This window comes from Bombus impatiens, unplaced genomic scaffold, assembly GCF_000188095.3.
Source record: "Bombus impatiens unplaced genomic scaffold, BIMP_2.2 scf_0135, whole genome shotgun sequence".
NCBI classification, from domain to species: Eukaryota; Metazoa; Arthropoda; class Insecta; order Hymenoptera; family Apidae; genus Bombus; species Bombus impatiens.
The window spans coordinates 1783090-1804869 of record NT_176554.1 but is presented as its reverse complement, the minus strand read 5'-3'; the positions used below and the strand labels follow the sequence as shown (position 1 = coordinate 1804869).

General features: G+C 35.5%; 1 protein-coding gene and 1 long non-coding RNA gene across 4 annotated transcripts in view; one reads left to right on the top strand and one right to left on the bottom strand.

Annotated features, from left to right (window-relative positions):
- Nucleotides 1-21780, bottom strand: part of LOC100748598 (suppressor of lurcher protein 1) — a 531082-nt gene that overhangs the window by 303665 nt on the left and 205637 nt on the right. For all 3 annotated transcript variants that reach the window (XM_033319041.1, XM_003486834.4, XM_033319042.1), the window contains exons 5-6: nt 4380-4536; nt 1095-1154 (exon numbers count right to left, since the gene is read on the bottom strand). In XM_033319041.1, the coding sequence (XP_033174932.1) occupies nt 1095-1154; nt 4380-4536 (217 nt within the window). The remainder of the gene's footprint in view (nt 1-1094; nt 1155-4379; nt 4537-21780) is intronic.
- Nucleotides 4449-5360, top strand: LOC112212231. The gene is made up of 2 exons (XR_002946050.2): nt 4449-4587; nt 4677-5360. It is a non-coding gene; the product is annotated as an uncharacterized LOC112212231 (long non-coding RNA).

Genomic DNA, 21780 nt, shown 5'->3' with positions numbered 1-21780 from the left:
TATCGATTTTCAGCTACACGGTTGCGAAGAAAAATTCGTAGATGATTGATGCGATAGTGAATTTTCAAGTTTTACCGCCGCGGCCAGAAGCAACGTACGTAATTCGACCAGTTGCTAGTCGACCGGCAACACGATTTTTAACTTATCGGCGAACAGTCACGTGGGTGGAACGGCAGCTTATATTTCTTTCAGAATATGATTGCAGATGCATTTATTCGCAAAAGCATTCGCTACCACTGCTGGCGCAACAAATTGCACGTTTGTAGATAATTCAGCGGAGTGAATCAAGAGTCACGAACGGGGTGGAGGATACGATGTGTTTGAAGCGCAGTTGCGTCAGAACCGCTGTTATTTAGCAAATGTACGATTTATGTCTGATCCTGTACGGGTATGCTTTGATGAATTATTATCCAGGATAAGTTACGTATTTATTTATTAATCTGTTAGAGGCTGCCTTTTTCTGAAACCGTAGCGATTTACTTCTAAGATTTTTTTTAAAGGATCCAGAGGCTAATTACATTTGATGGGGTTTGATGGCACTTAAAATGACGAAGCGATCCTTTCCATCTCTCTTACTCTAAATGGGGACGAATTAATTTTTTGTTATTATTTAAATAATTACTTTTGATCTTATATTTTACTGTATTCTTTTTTATTTTGCTTAGTGAACAATTTTTTCGACCGAAAGAATGAAAACTTTTTGTCGCGTTTTACGAGTTATCTCGTTCAATGCTAAGAATGGTTCTGGTTGTATAAATCATGCGCATGAAAATATAATCAAATAAACTATAAACCAAACGCGAATCGAGATTTTAGATTCACAGAATTAGGATTATTAAACTTCAAGCCTTGCTATTTGGTTTGCCAACGTTGGCTAGCAAGCGCTACACGTTTCTGAAATTTCAAATTGAATTCGTACTGTATTTCGCCAACCTGAATAATTTCAGTTATGATCAAGTTACCGAACTTATTCATTGAAGAATAGTAATGTAATAATTTTAAACGTAATTGATTTCTCTTTTGTGGTACGATATATCTAATTGGTACAAAAAATAATTTCGCAATTTTTTTTAATTCTTTTTTTGAAAGCTTACCTCAAATCTCCTTTTTGTAAAGAAATTTCTTCGAAAAATAAACGTATCCTCTCCTTTAATCTGAAATCAGACGAACATTCTTTAAGTAAATATTTTTAAATGTGCCCTTGGTAATGAATTAAGTAATTAAGTAATGAATTAAGTAATTAATGAATAAAGTAATTTTTCATACTATCTTTAGCTATGTAATGTAAACATATAAACGTGCCCATATTTCAATAGTAGTCAGGAATGCGAACGATTCAAAACTTAGAACAAATAGAAATCGTATTCGCAGGAGAAATCAACATAAGTAACGCACGTACACACACAACATACATGCATTCTACGTGTCATTTGAATCAGACAAGAGCAACTCTTCGATAGATGGCTGTAAACAAGGTTGGTTTAAAATACTGCACGTTCGGTAACGGTCGAAGGTGCTAATTCGATTCTAGTGTAGCAGCGATGTGACAAGGTCTTAAATCGAAGTAGCAAGTCGCGACATCGATTGATGCAGCCGGGTCGTTCACGTTCACTACGGTTTCTTCTACCTTTTTCCAATGGAAACTGAACCCAAGCCAAAGCATACTTCGTATGACACTGACTCAGGTTTCTGGCCTTATCTTGTCAGGTTTCTATCAATTCGCCCGTTCAGACATACGTTGTACCTATAAACTTTTACGTTTCGTCAATTTTACGATTGAAATGACTCTACCCAAAATTTCTCGTAATATAAATATAAGTAATACATTTATAAAAAGCATCCATAAGCGTTCGAGTACTTTGGTTACATATACCGTAGATGATTTCTCCTAAATTCAGGAAACTCAAATATCAACTACATTTTCACATGAATTCTACAAAAATGTCATTCTCCATTTTAAATAAGCTTTAATCGTCGAGTGTCGAACATTTCTAATGTTAAACTACTGTTACACAAATGCGATTGTTTGAATGGTGGAACTCGTAAATACACGCGTGTCAAGTTACACGTGTTTTCTATTGATTCGCGCCATATTTATCGAAAACATAGGAAAAGGCGAAGCCAAGCTGCCTCGACCGACGTTTCTACATGCATGTGTTAAGACTAACCGCACCAACGGTTCGCAAGTGTTTGTAAGCCATTTGAACGGTCGGTGGAGATGCGCAAGTGCTCGCTCACGTTTACAAATATTGCCGAGAAGTGTCAGTACTTCAAACGAAATTAGTTGTTTGTACGCGTTCAGTGGGGATTATCGCTCTTCCTCCGTGGGTCAACGACGAATGCTTGCTGACGTCTTCGAGTGCTCACGACCGTTTATGCGCGATTGGTACATGTTTAGCAAGCCATACGTAAAGTAGTGTACGTGCACATGTGCCTTTACGAACAGTCTTTGAAGGCCGCAGATGTTAGGAAAACTGCGCACAGACTAGGTCCGAATAATTTAGAATTTCTTCGATTCGGGTAACTATTGGTAATATAATTTATCAGATGTTCGAATCAGTAGCAAAGAACTTATTTATTGAGGTGTAATATTTTTCGTGTAATATACGGTCACTCAAATTTTCGTCATTCTTTTAAAAATAAGTTTTCAGGACAGAAAAAAAAAAATAAAAAAGAAAAAGCTCCGCTCCTCAGCGGCTTAAACCCAAAAATTGTATCATACAACGAAAAAGTATCATACAACGAAAAATGTAAAGCGCCGACACATAATACAGCATGGCTACGTCGTACCGCCGCGTATCGGTACCTTTGCCTAACATACCATTACAAAAATTCACCGTTTATTGTGAATAGGTACCTAAAACTGTATTCTTGGACTCAATAAAATTTAAATCTCCCCCATTCTTTTAAAAATGTGCTACGGTAACCAACACCTAAGATACACGAAGAAATAATTGAAATAAATTAATGGTATTGTAGTATCGTGGACGAGGGGCCTGGGGAGTATCGGGCGAATTATAAACAGGCGTTTGCGAAGCACGTGCGTGGTAGGGGTAAGACAAAAGACAGGGGGTTGCTAAGGGACGATAAACGAATTAACAGTCATTGTGAGCTGAGAAGTCAGAGAGTGCGAATTGCGTTGTCGAGATAATGTTGCTAGCGTTGTCGAGAGAGTAAGAGAGAACATTGGATTCGTGGTGACGAGAGTGGCAAATTAATTATCTCGTTGTCTTAATTATAATACGTTATTGTGATTATTTCACGTTAAACAACCATCGTTTCCTGTTTAATCAACATCTGTTTAATCCATTAATTGCGAATAAACTAATCGTAGTAAAGATCCTACGATATTATTATATGCATACAGATATATAATATATAGGATAGGTAATATGCGAAGGTAAATGTATGAATGTATATACGTTGAACATAAAATACACACGAGGAGAGTGGATGGAAGGTAGCGGCAAGTTTTTACGCGGGCAGCTCGAGTGAATGACCGGTCAGGGGGGGGGGTGTCGTGCGAATTATAAACAAGCGGTTGCTGAACATGTGCATGATGGTGCTTAAACAAAAGATACGAGGCTAAGACAAAGAACAAAGGGTTCATAAGGGACATAAACGAATTAACAGCAGTATGAGTTGAGAAGCCAGAGAGTGCGGATTGCGTTGTTGAGAGAGAGTCGAATCTGTGTTGACGAGAGTTGTTAATTAATTATAATACGTTGTTACGATTAGTTCATGTTAAATAACCATTGTTTTCTGTTTAATCCATTTATTATTGATAAACTAATTTATTATATTTACGATACTACAGTATCTGTCTATGTTCTATCTAAAAAATCGTTGCTTGTCATTTTTATCTTCGTATTTAGTTACAGTCAATACACATAAGTATATGTTTTATATATAGCCATACGATTTTACATTTTTATTACCTTATATTGAGCTTCCAATAAATACAGCTTTGATTACACAATTTGTTTTATAAATTGAAAGATTAGAAATCCAAAGTATGTATAGTATGAATTTATGTATACATTGCAAGTATACATTTTTCTATAAGTTTCTCCCGATATAATTATTTAATTTCTTCATTCCAAGTTGCCTTCATACCTAACTCGACATATTCAGAAAGAACTGTTCATTAGCAATTATCTTAAATTAACCAAATCGGTGGAGTGCCGATCGAAGGTGCGAGATGACGAAGATACATGGATCAGGTGTTAATTAACTGGTATCTCGATTACGGATTGGACCCGTTAAATGCGCGAGAACGTTAGATATATGGTAGGACTGGAGATTGGCTTCAAGATGCATTATATGTGGATTATGCCGGGGATCAGTTTGCGAGCTTGATACTAGGTCAGTTTAGTTACCTTGCTCGGAAGAGGTACGAGCACCGGATGTTCTTTGGGTAGGAGGACGGGTACCGTGGCGAGTAGAAGCGTCCGTATTGCCGTTTTGACTGTGAACTGACAAACTCGAGGTCGCACATTGTACCAGGAATCAACACGCCGTCCGTCTCGAACAGTCCTGCAACAAAAACAGACGATGATACTTATGAAACTGTGAAAATATCATAAAGTAAGGGAGGAGTAGGTTTTATCCATTGATAAAAAAAAGTCGAGTTATTTTCCAGCTCTCATAATCCCCCGTGAATATTCGTATTCCAGCGAAAGATACCGGGGTCGATTCACGGTGGCTTATAGAAGCTTATAATCTCTTCTTTGTTCTGACGAAACAAAGAAGGAGCCGTTTTTAAGACATCGTCGAGGAAATGGATCGACTCAATTAACGAACAAAACATTTCCTTCGGGGAGAAATTATTTTGATGGATTTCACGTGTACTGCCTCCTGGCAACAATATTCCGAATAACCACGTAATCACAAGACAATGAGGAAAGGAGAACAAGATGCTTGCGGTAGTGTTCGCAACCGCATGATAGACCGCAACTACTTATCTTGACAAATGGCGATTATCTGCCCCAGAGACGTTTGATTGACGTAATCAGGCTGCAATATAATGATACGTCAACACCTAAATACAGTAGGATCTAATCGTTGAATCTACCTCCGTGTCAAGAAGCAAAGACATAATAAAACTTATGATTACGAAACAACGTAGATTCTGGTTTTATCGAAGTACCACGAGATTTGTATTTATTCTGTTGCGTATTTTTCTTTGTAGTAGTAGTAGTATTCTCAAATAACTATAACAATTCAGTGGCTGTATTTTCATATGGCAATAAGAATTTGTAACAGGTGGAAGTAGAACCTGATAGAAAGACGATTTATTGGAAAAAAAATGTATATTCAAACACTTTTTACTCCTCTGTGATAGTTTACCGAATGGCAAATTGTAATCTTGAATTAATTTCATTTCGACATTTTATATATCTTTTATTTTAGCTGTTTAACTCTCTATTCTTTTATCAGCCTCGGAGAGTAGGTCTCTCGCAGCATCCAAGTTTCTTTGTCTCGTAGTAGAAAAGTGTCATACTGATCTGATGTGTGTGTGTGTATGCGTGTGTGTGACACAACGTAGTGAGTATCTTTCACGCGAAGATCGTACGTGTGCAAAACACTTAATGGCGAACATCCGGCGTCGCGTACATCGCTATAAAATTGCTCACCCAACGGAATATCCAGGAGCCAAGGTCGGTGAGGCAAAGAAAATTCACGAAACTTTGTTTCGTGTGTTGGTGGAATAGTGAAAGAAACAAGTGAATCTGTAGTTGCGAAACGAAATAAAAGTGCACGCTGCATTTTAAAGTACTAGGAAGATCAACATCAATAATGTTGAGAAGAGATTGAATATGGAACACGTTTTGATTTTCTCTTCGTGTTTCCCCAGAGTTGAAAGACCCAAGGGTGAAGTACATTATGATATATTAAGTCTGCCACTTTATATACTGCATTTTTATACCACGAGGGACAGTACTCTCTGTGGTACAGAGCTAATTGTCAGTATTTTTCATCCGATATAACTCTTGGCTAGATGATTTAAGATTTTCATTTGGAATTTATATTTAATTTAACCCAGATATTCTTGAATTCTTCCATTTTATATCGTTTCACAAAATAACGTTATCTCGATTAATTCGCCTTATTACGACTTTTTAGTCGATTTCCGGAGTATATATAACCGAAACATTAGGACTTCTAGCTTCAGCTTTTACATTTTAGCTATAGTAGTAACTTTGTCGAAGTTTAGTTGCTGCTCATATTAAATCGAAACTCTGACACTCAGCAACAGATCCAGTTCAATTCCCTCGCGTACCATTTCTGTTTCAAACTATCTTTACACCTTTCGGTGTATAAAGCTGAAAAACATATTCTCAGCCGTTCGAAGTATCAACTTACATAATTATACGACTTTTTTTTCGTTCCTTCGTTTGAATTATTTGATATCACCCGGCGATTAATGCCGGCTTCGTTACCCTTCTCCTGTTCTGCTTGTTGCTTCAATTCCTCAAACCTGTGTACTTATGCATGAAACAGTGCACCTTTTATACCTTGTATAAAACATGTGTATAGCACGCTTGGTGTGGTTGAGCCCCTGCTGTTACATCGCAAAGTTGACATCATTCCTCTGAGTTAACTTTGGAATATGTATAATCCGGTTGCTCCAACAGCGTGAACTCGTACACAGACAAGCGGTTCTCCGTCATGTGTATGTACAACGAATCGTGGTATTTTTTGGTAAGTATAATTATTTGCAAACTGTTAACTTTTAAAGCAAGATAAATATTTGTCTGTATTTCGTTTAAAATTAAGGGACGTTGTCCATCAGTGATCATCTCCTTTGAAATGCTGCTGCGAAAATGGATAATTAAAATAAAAGATTCTGATAAAAAACGTAGACGGTGCGCTCTTAAATTCTCATTACTAAAATTAGAAAGGCCAGTTATTAAAAATTCTGAAAGGACTTGGGAAGTTGCAGTCTCGCAGTTAAATGACACGACGCTATTAAGTGCTTTCCATGCATATTCATGTCGTTGAGCATTAGCATACGGTGTCGCAAGGGCGCGAAAAAGAATCCATGAAACTCGTTTTGAAAGTGAAGAAACTGAAGAAAGTGAAAGTTTAACGGTCTACACAGGACAGGGATATCTATTATATTAGAACGCTCAGAAAGTAAAAATCTTCTAATCATAATTTTCCTATATATTTCACACGTTGAATTACCTATCCAATGTCGTATTATTTATTTAACTTTCATAATATAATAAAATAAAATAACAAAGGGATAATACATGTTCCATATTGCTTGCAAAATATCGAACGCGTATTATGATTTTCCTTGTATTTCTTTTAATTTAGAGAATTGCTGCTTATCTTAATTCCTTAAGCTAATTTAGCAATCATAACATTTATAATTAATCACCAAGCACGATTATAGCATCAGACTTCTATAAAGGTAGCAACACACAAAGATCGATTACTCTATATCATGTCATGGAGTTATAGAACTTCCGACACTTGTAACAACATTACAGTACATTACCTTCGTTATAACTTAATTTAATAAAGCCATCTTAGGATAAATGAGTTATACTGTCAAAATAAACGGAAACTCAGTTATGCACATGTTTGGTTCATAAATCTCATTACCAAGACAACCACACGTCATTATAAATTGTCTTCATTTCTTTGGAATGTGTACCTAAAATAAGTAATATACGAACTTATTTCAAATAGACATATCATATAATAGAATAAGATATATTATCACTAGCGTTTTAATTAAATTACTAGCCTTTTAAATATTTTTCTTTTAGTTCCGTGAGCCGTATTACGAATCATCAAAGCCTTGAAAAATACAGTCTACGAGTAAAAGCTTCTTCGAATTAATAAAAGTGAAAGCTTGTTCACGCGCGATGGACGCAATAATATAATGCAACGATGATATATACGAAAGACAAGGGAACATCGTGAATTTAATTTTGAGATGTTAAGGGATAATTAGAGGCACAGTTTCTACTCGCTTGTCGCGTACGCTGATATTCTCCGTTTCGAGTGCTGGTGTACGCACGAATGCATTTTCTGACAACTTGCATCATAACCCTACAACCCGTAAAATTTTCGACCAATGAAAATTTCAGTTATCGCATATATCCACCACTTCTCGAACTTCCATGTACCCGTTTTCCCCCTTCGAATTTTAGTTAACTTATTGTGACGGCGGCTGTGAGCAACCGCTCGCGAAACTGTGTCGACAAAGTGCTCAGTGCTCGTGCGGTTAGTTAGCGAGGTCGATGAGAATTTCTTGTGATCAGTTGCTTTTTAATTTATAATTTTTCATTCGAGAGCTTTTAACGTTGCCTTTCACTTGGAACACTTCTAACGTTTTTAAATAAACTAGATGATCAAAGAAAATGTTTCAAACTCTTGGTTGACTCATGAATTTTTGCTGCAAACGGCGATGCTTTTAGATTATTACGTATTTCGAATTTTAAAATTTCATGGTTATTGGATGACGCATTTATGGTATTTCGGGTTTCAGTTGTGTTTTTAAAATATACTCCGATAGAAAAAAATTGTATCTGGACAAAGTTAGTCGATACAAAATAACAGATATTGTGATTCATAACGTTTTTCCTCCGGTGTCCTCCTCTTGGACCTTTTAAGCTCATCAACATTTTTTAACAGACGAATCCTGAGTATTGGATTTAATTTAGATTTATAAATAAGTACGTATCGAACTGAATTCCATCACTATGTAGTATGCAGATTTTCAAGTTAAAAAACAGCAGTTTTGTTACACGTGATTATATTATAGACAACTCTCTTTTTAAGAGTTTTATTGCTAAAATTACTCAAAGATCATCCGATAAGGTCTCTCTATTCATTCAAAACGTCTATTCTATCGCATTCTCCGGTTTTATGTCCAAAATCTGATGAGCACGATCGGAAGTCCTCTTGTTTCCTGCGAAATGTATGTCGCACGACGTAGCATATGACATCAATAGGACATCTTAGTCTTTTTATATTAAGCGTCGTTTCTTACTTCTCGGCCACTTAACGAGACTCAATGCTTTAATAATTCTTAATACCAAGCAGAAGTCTTCCTTAAACATTACTTCTGCAATATACATCTATACATGTGTATTGCTCGCTCATACATAAAAAGTGATTTCTATAGTTTTTAAGCCACAGTGTAAATGCTTGGTACGGTATAAACGCCAGCATTCAACGTTTCGCTGGTATTTTGTACACGTTCTTCCATGTAATTTTAATACAGCGTCTTACGAAACATCTTCATAAATCGGCTTTAGAACATTGTGTACCGCCTCACAGAGAGGAGACTCTTGATTAAAATTTTCAGCGTAATTTTACGCTACGTGCACGTCGAATCTGTACGCGCATATTGAAATATTTGCGTTGTCATAGAACCGAATTCAGAATTTTATATGTTTTAGCAAATATAGAGCTTTGAACAAATATATGCTTGAAATATGGTATTAAAATGTATAAAAGAAATAAAGCTCGATTTTATCTTGCAAAAGTACACACTCTTTTAAATCCTGCTTTTCTTCTCGATTGCCACAGTCCCCGGCGTTTGCAAAACGGAATCGTCGTTGATCCTTTGCAAACAATCGATCGTTCCTCTTCATTGATTTGTGCATTTGATAGGCAAAGCTGAATTTATTGAACTGTACTTCATTTTGAAATAACATAAACTAAACGGACTGCAGCGCAGCACGGATATTGGCTGCTCGAATCCATTGACAGATAATCTCTGGCGTATTGCTTGACTACCCTAGCTACCGTTTCTTTAACCATTTCATTTTACCTACTTATCCGAGGAGCAATACCGAGATATGTTTCCTTTATCTCGGTACACTTTTCGGAAGTCAGTGCAACAAGCGAATAAATATTCAACATGTTAACCCCCTGCTTTACCCATTTTCCCGCAAAATCTTTCCTCAAAATATCAATTTTCTCTTATCTTTTTTTTTTTTTTTTTTAATTTTTTGTAATCTACATCTACGTATGAACAAAGAGACGCACAGAATGGCTTAGTGTAATTGCCATTGTCTAAGAAACGACTTATATACTGTTAAGTATGCAACCACAGAAATTTGATACTACGAAAGTGAAATACGAAACCTGATAAGAAAAGGGGACTTAACGGGGAAATAATAGTATGAGGCAATACTTTTCATAGCTGTTGTAGATTATCCATCCAAGGTATCCATTCGAAACAGAAATATTAGGAGAACAATTCTCCTTTTGCGTGTATATATACCATTACGTAGGTGTATCTTGTGTCATCGTGGAGGAACAGGATGCCTTTATGGCTCACCAACATTATCCGATGTAATGAATAATTCGAGTAGTAGAGTATTATCCTATCAAGGTATTGATAATTCAAAAATATAAACGTCGCAGAATCAGGTTCACTCTTTAGAGGGCCAGCATTTTTTCATAAAAATACTGACGTTCATTTTCCAAAATTTTTAAGATTATATTTGAAAATAAAAATTAAACAAATCGTTCACCTCTTGAGAGATGATGACTCTTGTAATAGTGATATATACATGTGTGTATGTATATATGTATGTATGTATAAATTCGATTTCTGTCAAAAATATTCCGACGATTATAAAATATTTCTACATGTTTTATGTCATTCTGTTCCACTTTATCGCAAAGAAATGGATATAAAAGCGGTAATACAGCGAACAAAATTCAAGTTCATCGTATATAAAATACTGTAAAAACTTGCGTGTAAATTAATACAGTGGAATTCTCTATTAACTATGGTGGAACTGTTCACTTCTCATTAAAATCTTTAACCTGTAAAACTCGAACAAAATTTGTTTCTAATTTTTAGAGTATAAAATTTTAATTAAACTGACAAACGTTTTTCTCTTTTTATATCCAAGAAATTAGTGCAGTCTGTCCCGTGGAATACAGAATTGGGTGGTATGGAGAGAAGGAGCATACTTGAAAATCATAACCGTTGACCGGCTCGCGCGAAGCACGATCTGAAAATTCCACTCGGCAAAAATTTCTGTCCCTCCCACGCTTCCAACTTTTCCATTTTACGCGGCGGCGGGAGACTATCGAAAACTGCGACGGCAAAGTGAACGCGGAACATGATGTCAAACATTGAAAATCGACAAGAACTTTCCTCTGAGTTTGCATATCCCTGTCATTGAAAAAGAGATATTCAAAAAAACGTTTTCGTTCGTTAGGCAAAATATGAAACTCAAAGATTGACGATATCCTAACATATGTTACACACGTTTTATAAGAATTTAAAGTTTGCAATCTCGTAGATCTTCTGGGACGTGTAGAAATACGTTTCAATTCGATGCATATTTGATTTTCTTATTCTTCCGAATAAAATATACGGAATTAAGTATATCATAATTGTCAGCGGTTTTTTCTTATAAACAGTAAGTATTAGGTCTCCTATTCGTTAATTTATTAGAAACTGATTTATGGATATCGTAGAAATTTTTGATTTATATACATACATACACACATGGAAATTTGTCTTTTATTCTATTTTTCTAACGTTAAGAAATATCTGAATCTTGTGCAAGATACGAGTAAATCATTACTGATACGCGTGATTTTTTATTATAACTTTATATTAAACATTATGTTAAGACGTTACAAATATGTTTCACCTGTTAAAACGAGAGCAAAATTGAAATATAGAAATTCGGAAATCTCGCAACAGGTTTAAGACAAATTCTCACATGGAATGAATAATGATTTGAACGTCGATAAATTATTCAAAATATCATCGACGAAGAATTTCTCTTAAATTTTATTCAAACATGATATGAAAGCACTTCATGTAATACATATATTATGAAAAATTTCAACGCACCAACGTTATTTATTCATACAATAACTCTTGGATTGTAAATTATTACGTATTCACCCAGGCAGAAAAATAAAATGTAGATTTTATCGATCAATAGATTTTATAATTATTATATACGAAGACGACAGAGCAAGAGCACGATAAGCCACATTTTCCATTCTTTTATACGCGAGCACTAAAATTCCAAAAACTATTATTTAAAATCCAATACGTCGCCAATTAACCTCGCGTTACAGAGATTGTCCCTTTATTTGATTATTAGACTAAACATGTGTTTTTTTAGCCTCTTCCTAACGTTAAAAATATTGCTTGTCAAAATATTAATATATCGGAAGATATTAAAATATCGTTTGTCTTAACGCTTATACCTCTAACTTCATAAACTGTCGTGAATTATATTATTTTTGTCGATTTTACATTGAAATAGAATGAAACATAACTAGAATAAAAAAAAAAACAGAAATGTTTTCATCGAAAATGCGTTTCTCCCATTATTTTCGTATTCTACGTATTTATAATTGTTTTACATGCACATTTCGCTCTCAGCGTGATATTTACGTTTATCTCGATCTTTTGATCCGATGTAAACTACATCGAATGGATGGAAATATGACGAGAAAGCCAGTACCAAAAGGGAACCGTAGTCGAGAAGGAACAAAATCTCGTTGTCGCGAAATCGTACGGCCGTAATACGTTTCACGATACGCAGGTATTATACGGTACACGAAATTCAGCAGGCAACGTTCCGGCGGATCTCATCTGAATATTTTACACGCCGCCGCAATGCCGGAGGTGTCGCGCATGCCGACCTGTCGATGCATAAAATTTTGCGTCACATCCTCAAACATTCTCCGACGAAAATGAAAGTAAACCAGAGTACGAATGAAAACGGAAGGTCCTAGAGAAAAGAAAGAAAAGAAATATAAAATAGACGAAAGTTGAGAATAAGTTGAGAAATAATGGAAGAAAAGAGAACGAGAAACGACGAAAGCAGGGAGGAATTGTGAAACAAATGAAATAAAGGAAAGAGTTAGGTGTATAGAGAAGAAAAGGAGGAGAAAGCACAGTGACGTCTCGCAGGGATCATACGCGGTTCAAAAGTTAGGAAAGTTCGCAATGGAATCAAGTTTGAAACGCGTCCCTCGGACGTGCTGAATCGTGTCTCGGAGGATCCTGAATGGCAACGTGCCACATATATACATACATACTTGCATAATCTTCGCATTCGTTTTAATGGTATATCCATGACACGCGAGACTCAGACGAGGAAGAAACCGTCGCGTTATTACGACAGGCTCGCACGTCTTACGGTGTCACGTTAGGACCGTGACACCTTAAGATTTCTTGCTTGACTCCTGACGCATTTTTCCACCTCGTGTACGTCACTGTGCTTCACGATTCTGAACGTTCTACGCCAACGTCTATCAAGTTTCCACACACCTTAGGGAAATTGACCGTGATGTCTATAAGCTTAATAGAAGTTGCATTAAGACTGACGGCTTATATTTTGACAACTACTTAAATGATTTTCTAAATTTTCTAATTTTCTAACACAGTCGGCTGTGAATACTAGAACGTCTCTATTCCTTACATTTATCGCAAAATTCTAACAAATTTTATTTCATATAATATTTCATATTATAAGGTTCGAATAACGTGAATGAAATAATAGATCTGTAATAAAATAATTAGAATGTAAAAGCAATGAAAAGCATTTCACTTGTACCGTACATCGACTAGTGTCCTAATAAATATTTTATGGTCACCAGTGTACGTACAAGAGAAGTATCTTTCTATCTGCATTGCCGCTGCACTGCGCGAAATCTTGAAAGATTTACCGCGAGTCCTTTCCAGATGAGTCGCTCGATGTGAACGGTTTACAAAAGATCCGCGATGAGTACCGTTTTTTACCATCTTAAACGCTTTGTCCGCGCTAACAAGAATAGAAAAGGAGGAGACGTTTAAATGTTCCTTGTGAGTAATACCGCGCAAGCGAACGTTTCCATTTCCGCGGAGCTCATCGTTCCGATCCTCTTCTTTGCCGGCACGAACAATGCCCTCCACTCTTTTCGAAGTTTCGGTCGAATTTAGAGCCTTCAATGATCCATGGGATCAAGTTCCCAATTGTACTCAATTGTATGCAAATTTTTTTACTTTTTTAAAATATTCTACCTTTTTTTTTTGTCATCTCATACGAAGTTTTGCTAATACATCACATTACATTTTTTACATTCTCGCATCGTAACTAAAGAAAAATTTGCTAGTCGGATTAGAGTATAATTCTATGAAGAAAACATTGTATAAATATACTCCCGATATCTAATGTTACATCGCGTGAGATGGTCCGTGCGACGTCCCTCGTTGTCTGGCCGCCAAGGGTCCGCGTAACGTTATTCAGACCCTCAAACACCAACTCGAAAAGAGTCAAAACTTAGTCCGCCACTCGACAAGTAGCTAATATCGATACGAGTCGAAGGCTTTAAACCTGATTGTAAAAGACATTACAATTCGACATCGTAGCTTAACTCACGAGTAACTCTGAACATTTGTATCGTCAATGAAATCAGTTGTTGGAAATAAAATATATATTATAACTTGTTAACCGCAGTGTCATACCAACTCAATCACCCCTATTATCCCAACAGAAATAAATCGCGGCGTCGATTATTATAATCGTAACGGGAATTTACGACTCCTGTTGACGCGCTTCCTCGCGATCGCGTTTCTCCGCGACTGGTCGACTTTACATCAAAGATAGCGATGAGATGTTATTAGATAATGAAAGTTACTTTATTTACGCCAGCTCTTTGATAAATTCTAATATTATGTCTAAATGATTTCTATTTCTAAATTACTATGTAGCTTTTTAAATAACATTTTGTAAGCGTTGTAAGTGATTTTTCTTGTTAAAAAATTATAAACATTTAGCTTTCATCTTCCCAGGTAAAATGTAGTTATTAAATCCAGTGGAATTTTCTAATTACTACAATAATTCCAAAAGTTACTGCATTATATCGATATTGTACATGAGATTCATTTGGAAATTAACAGCCTAATGAGCCAAGAAATGTCCTGCGCCCTAATGCAAATGCTATTAGTACTCATAGTACATTACTGTTAATATACATTAACCACGTAGTTAATTGATTGCATTTTTCGTAAATCGCATTCTAAGGAATCCTAACACTTGTAGAGTGTCAAATTAATTACAAAACAAAACAAAACAAAACAAAAATATGGGAGACTTGTACGATAAATAACATAAAAACATGATTTTCTTGATATCACTATCATTTTTTATTTCACGATATTAAGGTGACATTTACGTCACGTTTCTTAATTCAATTTACTAATTTTTAAATTTTAATTAACAAACGGGAATTCTAGTTAAACATAGAAGGAAACATCATAACCGTGTAATACATACAACGAAGGAACTAAGTATCGCAAGAGACATGGATTTTTTGCACGTTAAAAGAGAGCATACCCAAAACTAACACAGTATCGCGAGACACGGGACTAATTAAAACACTTGTTCCCTTAAAGTCCAGTGGCAAAGGTGGCCACTGCAATGGAGACCTTCTTTCTTTGCCCTTCACTGTGCTATAAAGCTGGCAATCCTTATAAACCCAGACTAAGTAATCTTATTTTATTACGCTGGGAAAGTAGTAAAATATAAAGACCTTTATATGTCCGCTGTAACTTTATCCAGTTACAAGACGGCTTTGTCAACAATAAACGTGTTAATCCTTTTGTTCTGTACATAATAGCGGGTTCCTTTTCTATTTGGCGAATTTTGTATTTTTCGTTATGAACATTTCGCCTTACGTATGTGGATATTATATATAGTTGTGCTTTACCACTCGAAACATTTTGCTAATTTTAATCCGGCTTAAGATACAGTATAAGATACAGTAATTCTATTTAACACTTGTTTATTCGTCCAGTTCGGAATGATATGCGATTGTGCGACTATATTAATTCATCCAAGTTGATAAACCAGAATAAAGGTAATAGTAGATCGTTATATAAGGAACATAAGTGATCATAAAACATAGGTGTGCAAGATTATTTTATGAAATGTTAAACGATACGGAATAAATTTAAGTCATTAGAAATTTACATAATTACAAGGCTATCTAAGCATCGAACTTACGAAACTAAAACGCAAGAGAGCACATATGTAGTTAAACGAAATATGTACGAATAAATAAATAAGAAGCGAGTAGAAAAATGTGTAAAGATGTAAAATATTCCGTAAAATATCTCGGTCGTATCAGCATTAAGAGATATATGCACCCTACATACGGTGTAATGGAAATGGATGATCAAATTTCAATATCGCGTTTTGCTTTTCCTACGGAAAGGAAAAAGGGGTAAAGATAAATTCTATAAATACATGCCTGGAACTTTTGATTCTCAAGATCGAAACATCTTTTGAAATTTCTCAAAAATGCTGTAGGTAGAATTCCCATTCCTTCGTAAAAATTGATAATAATAGCATTCATGATTTAGTCAATCATTTTGACAAGTAAATCGTAAGAATTTCGTACTTAACTAATAAGGAATATAGTTAGAATTTATCTAACAGCCTCTATAAAAATATTAATTTGCGTGAATGTACGTAGTCTAACAATAAATTAAAAATATACACTGTCACAGTGAGATGCAAAGATTCAACACGATAAACACGAACAGGACGATCCAGGAAGGATCTAGAGATCAGTGGTAACGTTAATTGCCAAAAAGGAACTGTTCCATGTTTCTCTGCAAAGTTCCGCAAAAAAAAAGAAGGAATCCGCGTTGAGTTTACGGAAATTGCATTGCCGGAAGCTGCACGAAAGTGCTTCATAGCTTGGCGCAGGGAAAAATTACTTTGACTGAAACTGAACTGACCCAACGAAGATCTGAAAATTAAATTTATCCGATTATTCTTTCAGCTGGAAATCTTTTCCTCGTTATATGCATCATTCGACTGTCGTTCATCTATCAATTCAACCATATTCTATCTGTACCTCTGTGAAAAAGTTCTTTAGAAAATTATCGAAATGTCAGAGATATTCGATTCCTTTCATCGATGTTATCTGCCTTAAAGAAAAAAAAAGTACAATTGCACATACGAAGCTCCGGATTGACAAGCGTAACGAGCTTTTGATGTTTTAAGGTATCGTATCTAACCATTGGCTTTGACTAAGCTTTTAATTTTGCTCTTTCATTGAGCGTTCGAGGCAGCGTATAAAATCTGACTTTATTCTACTTGATGCTCCTGAATAATATTCTATAAATATTTACACGCGTTTAAAATAATATTACATGATACATTCAACACCGACATCCTATATACTCATTTCGTTTAAACACAACGATATTAAAAATAATATGAGAAATTTAATTGCGAGAATATCAAAAAATTCACCTGTATTGGACTATAACTAACCTGTAACAATAATAAATAGAGGTTTAAATAGGCAATTAGATCTTTTATTTCGCATATAACGGTACTCGCGTTACACAGCAAGTAAGAAATACTTTAATTCAAACCAACGACGCGTTAACGCAAATACCTTTTCTCTAATAAGTAACGAGCTTCTATTCAAAGATTTGAAATTACTTTCAAAGATAAATAGCTCTCCACTTTGCGAGGAACATATACTTAAGACAAAAGAGGATTTCATTTGTCACATAAGCGAAATGCAATCCGCTTAAAAACTAGTGTCTTTTACTTGCTTCACTTTACAAGTAACGAAAGGCGATTAATTGGCAGGAGATTATTCTACATGCGAAAATATGTTGAAAACGTCGAATACAATTTTTTCGCTTGAAGTCTTGGCCTCCGAGAAAATTAAGTTTGCAAATTTATCGAGTATACTGTATGGGGCTAACTGTTAACCAAACGTGTTTACACTCAATTATCCCGAAAACCAGACATCATAGTTGCCAATTTCCACTTCTATCTGATCGCATACCTGACAACTTTTCAAGTTCGACTTTCTTTAAAACAAAGCCGCCAACGCAATTTTCTTATTCTTTAGTTTTGTCTTCTATCGAGCCATAGGAGCTTCCCGACTTCGATTATACTACATTCACGATACTGCAATTTACGTCCACCGTGTATATACGTACTCAAACCTATACACTTTCACGTGAACGCATTGTTGTATAAAATTACGCCGACACCAATCCAATTTCATCAAGAAGAATAGCTGAGTGAACGATTATGGCTGCGATCGCTGCCTTCTCATTAATCTTCGCGTATCTCTTTGATAGTTGAATCGTCCTGTTTTCGTTGATCAAACAGATTCCCACCGCGCAGAAGAAAATTCAAAAATGTGAAGTCTTAATTACGTGTCAATAGACAAATCCTCGTAATTTGTTCACTCGTACGATCGCAGCGATAATCGAAAAAAATAATATTCCCTTCCTTTATCAAGGTCTACGGTGACAACAGGTTTTCGCTGCCTTTACATTCCTCTATTATTGGGAATAAAAACAAACGCCTCCACTTGGCCCAGATTTCCTTCGCGAATGAAGTGACGAGGATTTTTTTTCTCATTCCCCTGCAAGAAGAAAAAGCGTCGCAACTTTTTGTTCCTCCGTCATTTCGAGTTCAAAGGAAACGCGTACGAAAACGCGGACTCCATCCGAACGTTCTGAATACGTTTTATTATCTCGAAGCTATTGTGACGTGGAAATTCTCGATTTTCTCTCTGCCAGCCCTTTACTGCTGCGTATTCAAATGTAGCTGCGTATTTAAACGTAATTTAATTACGCAATCCTTGCCCGACCAGCGACAAAGATATAGGAGTTTATGTAAGCGAGTTCATTGTTCGCTGATGCGAAGACTAAAGTATTTTAAATGGCTAGCCAACTGGAAATCCGTGTCTTATATTCTTTAGTAAAGCCAATAGAAATTAACATTTTCGTTATCCAATTTAAATGAAGAATTTCTCTTACCATAACGTACACTATCGTTCATAAGTATACAGGACACTTTGAACGATTTATAGTAACAGTATGTGAATTCTGAGTCTTGTGAACCGAGAATCTTTATATCCATTTACGTTAACTTTCTTAATCTCTCTCTCATAATTCAATTCAACGATTTAAGAATCTGCAGACAAAGAGTTTGCCAAGTATCAGGTTTCAAGGCTTATAAATAAAAGAAGATAGTTTTACGAGGTATAACAATCACATAGGTCAGTTTTATTATCATACAGGGTGGTTGGTAACTGGTGGTACACGTGGAAAGGGGAACGGAAAGGGGGTGATTCTACGCGAAAAAAGAAGTCGAAAATATAGAATAAAAATTTTTCGTTTGAAGCTTTGTTGTCGAGAAAATCGACTTTGAATTTTCGCTCGGTACGCGTGCGGTACGTTTATTCTATATTTTCTTCTTTCTTCGCGTAAAATCACCACCTTTCCGCTTGTACCACCAGTTACCAACCACCCTGTATATTCACTTTAGAAAATCAATTTAATCAAGTTATAATATGCTACACGTAACTAGGGTGATCGCAAAGAACTAAATCATTGCATTTTGAGTTGATTGTAGTTTCTTAATCAAAATATATCTCGTCAAAAATAAGCGACAGGCCGAATACTTTTGAGCGATACTGTACCTGTGTACGGATATTTCTTAAGCTTTGTATATTATTTTCTTTTTAAATTGAAATTCCTCTCTTTTCCTCGAGCTCGTTTTCTCGTTCGCAGATCCTCTCATTTTAAAGGCCAATGGAAAAGATGGTTTTCTCGATGCAGAAGGAAATTGCAACTTACGAAAACCTTCTTGGATATCATTGCTGCGTAACACCGTAGCCAGTGTCATAAAGATATGGCGTTCTAGACAATTGTTATAAGTCGCAGACAATTTTGTTCTTGCTCAAACGTATTATTCTCTGTCCATTCCTCTACTTTACCTTTCCCTTTCTATATTATACTTCCCGTTCCTCTTATTACGATGGCTATTTTATTCGTTGGTTATCTGTTCTTTTCGTATCTTAGCTGCTATTTTTATTCCGTCATTGATAATATGATCACAGGTTAAGGGAAAAATTGTCTGTAACTTGTGATAACCTTTCAGAAATACCGTCTTACGTATACGACAATGTACACCATAAATTGTATACATATTTCATGAGTTTTCCGTGTAGATAGAGTTCCATTGCGGCAGCCTGTGCCCCTTTTGATGCATTGTGTACCTACTTGGGATTCGTCGTTGTCAGGCCGTGATTTATACACCGTAGTTATTCATTAAATAAAGGTTAATTTACTTCTGTCTACAGGTATGTACGTATCTGTAAGTTCAAGTTTGTTTGAAAATATTAACTCCATTTTGTGAAATTGTTCGTTCTTTTTTACGTTTGAAAAAAGATACGTAGTTCTATCGATTCCTTTCGATAGATAAATTCTTTCTCTACATCACATTCTAAATAATAGATCGCAGTCTATGAATCAAAAAGAATTTTTTATTTGACACGTTTTAGTCCTCGGATATAGTTATCGATATTCTAACAGAAGAGGTTTTTGATATGGCTAGTAGTCAGTAATTTTTCCATTTTGTAACACGTTTCTTTCGTAAAAAGCACGAGCCAAAGCCAAAAGCTGCGTAAATATCGTCCGAAAAAATGCGGACTTTCCATTTTGTAAAATGGATCTACAGTTTAGAAATAAAAACGCTGTTAACACGGAGTTACAGAGGCTTATCACCATATGATGATTGTATCGTAACGATTAATCGTTATAAAAAAGATAGACTTTCTAAATAATTTGATGCATAAACGGAAATATTTAACAATGCAAAATGATTCTCGCTTTAAGTTGTAATGAATTACCTTGTCTGGAAGGAAGAATAAGTTGAAATGAAATCGGTATAAAAGGGAAATAAAATTTTTTGCTCGGAGCCTCATTTTCGCAGAAAATCGAGTTAGGAAATTCATCGAGTACGTGTGCTTTTGACTAATTTCTGATTGAACGAGAATAATACAATCAAGCTATTTTACAAGCAAAGAAAATGTAAAATAAAAATTTTCGTTTGAGGTCTCGTTTTCGATAAAATCGAGTTTGAAGTAGTTCAGATAGAATAGTTCGGCTGGTAGTTAGACGAGTGTTCATGTACTCGACGAATTTCCAAACTTGATTTTCTCGAAAACGAAACCCTCAAACGGAATACATTTCTTTTCATCAACTTATCCTTGCTTGTAGCATTGCCTTCTACGGTTACTTTTTTCACCGCTCGTACACATGTGTGCAATCGAAACTTTATTTGAAAAAAGATTATATACATCTGTGCTACTAAAGTACTACCAAATGCTACTAGATTATATAAAATCTAATCTACCTGGAGCTACTTAATTAGTATGCAAATACAATAATGAGTACAATGGCGCGCCAATACTTTTTCTAACCACTGCGTATCATTTTATTTGGTTAAATGTCATTCTGAAATGAATAAACAAGGAAATAATATTTTTTCCAATTATCTCATTACTTTCCTATCGAACGAAAAAATTATTTACTTTGTTTAATATTTCATATTTGAATGACACAAGTACATAACTTCTGGCTCTATTATGTCAACACAGTCAATTAATATTTTTTACATTTCATCACATTTCTATCCAGCCAATCTTCGCTCTGAGAAATCGATCTGTACGAGCAAAGGTGTATCTGTCAGAAATCAACAGTTACGGATTCCATCTTATCGACAGGGAACGCGTAATTTCTACCGTCGGCCTTAAAAAAATGTCCAAAAAAGCTTCTCGTTCATTGCCTTCTTCAATTCAACGAACGGCCAGGAAAAAAGAATGCGGCAATTTTCCAACGGAGAGTCTGCTACGTCCCACGGAACCGTTTGAAGACATTCGCCCGAGGTGTAACGTGGCCGGTGTAAGATAAAAAGACGAACGAAGGCGACGAAGAAAGAAACGGAC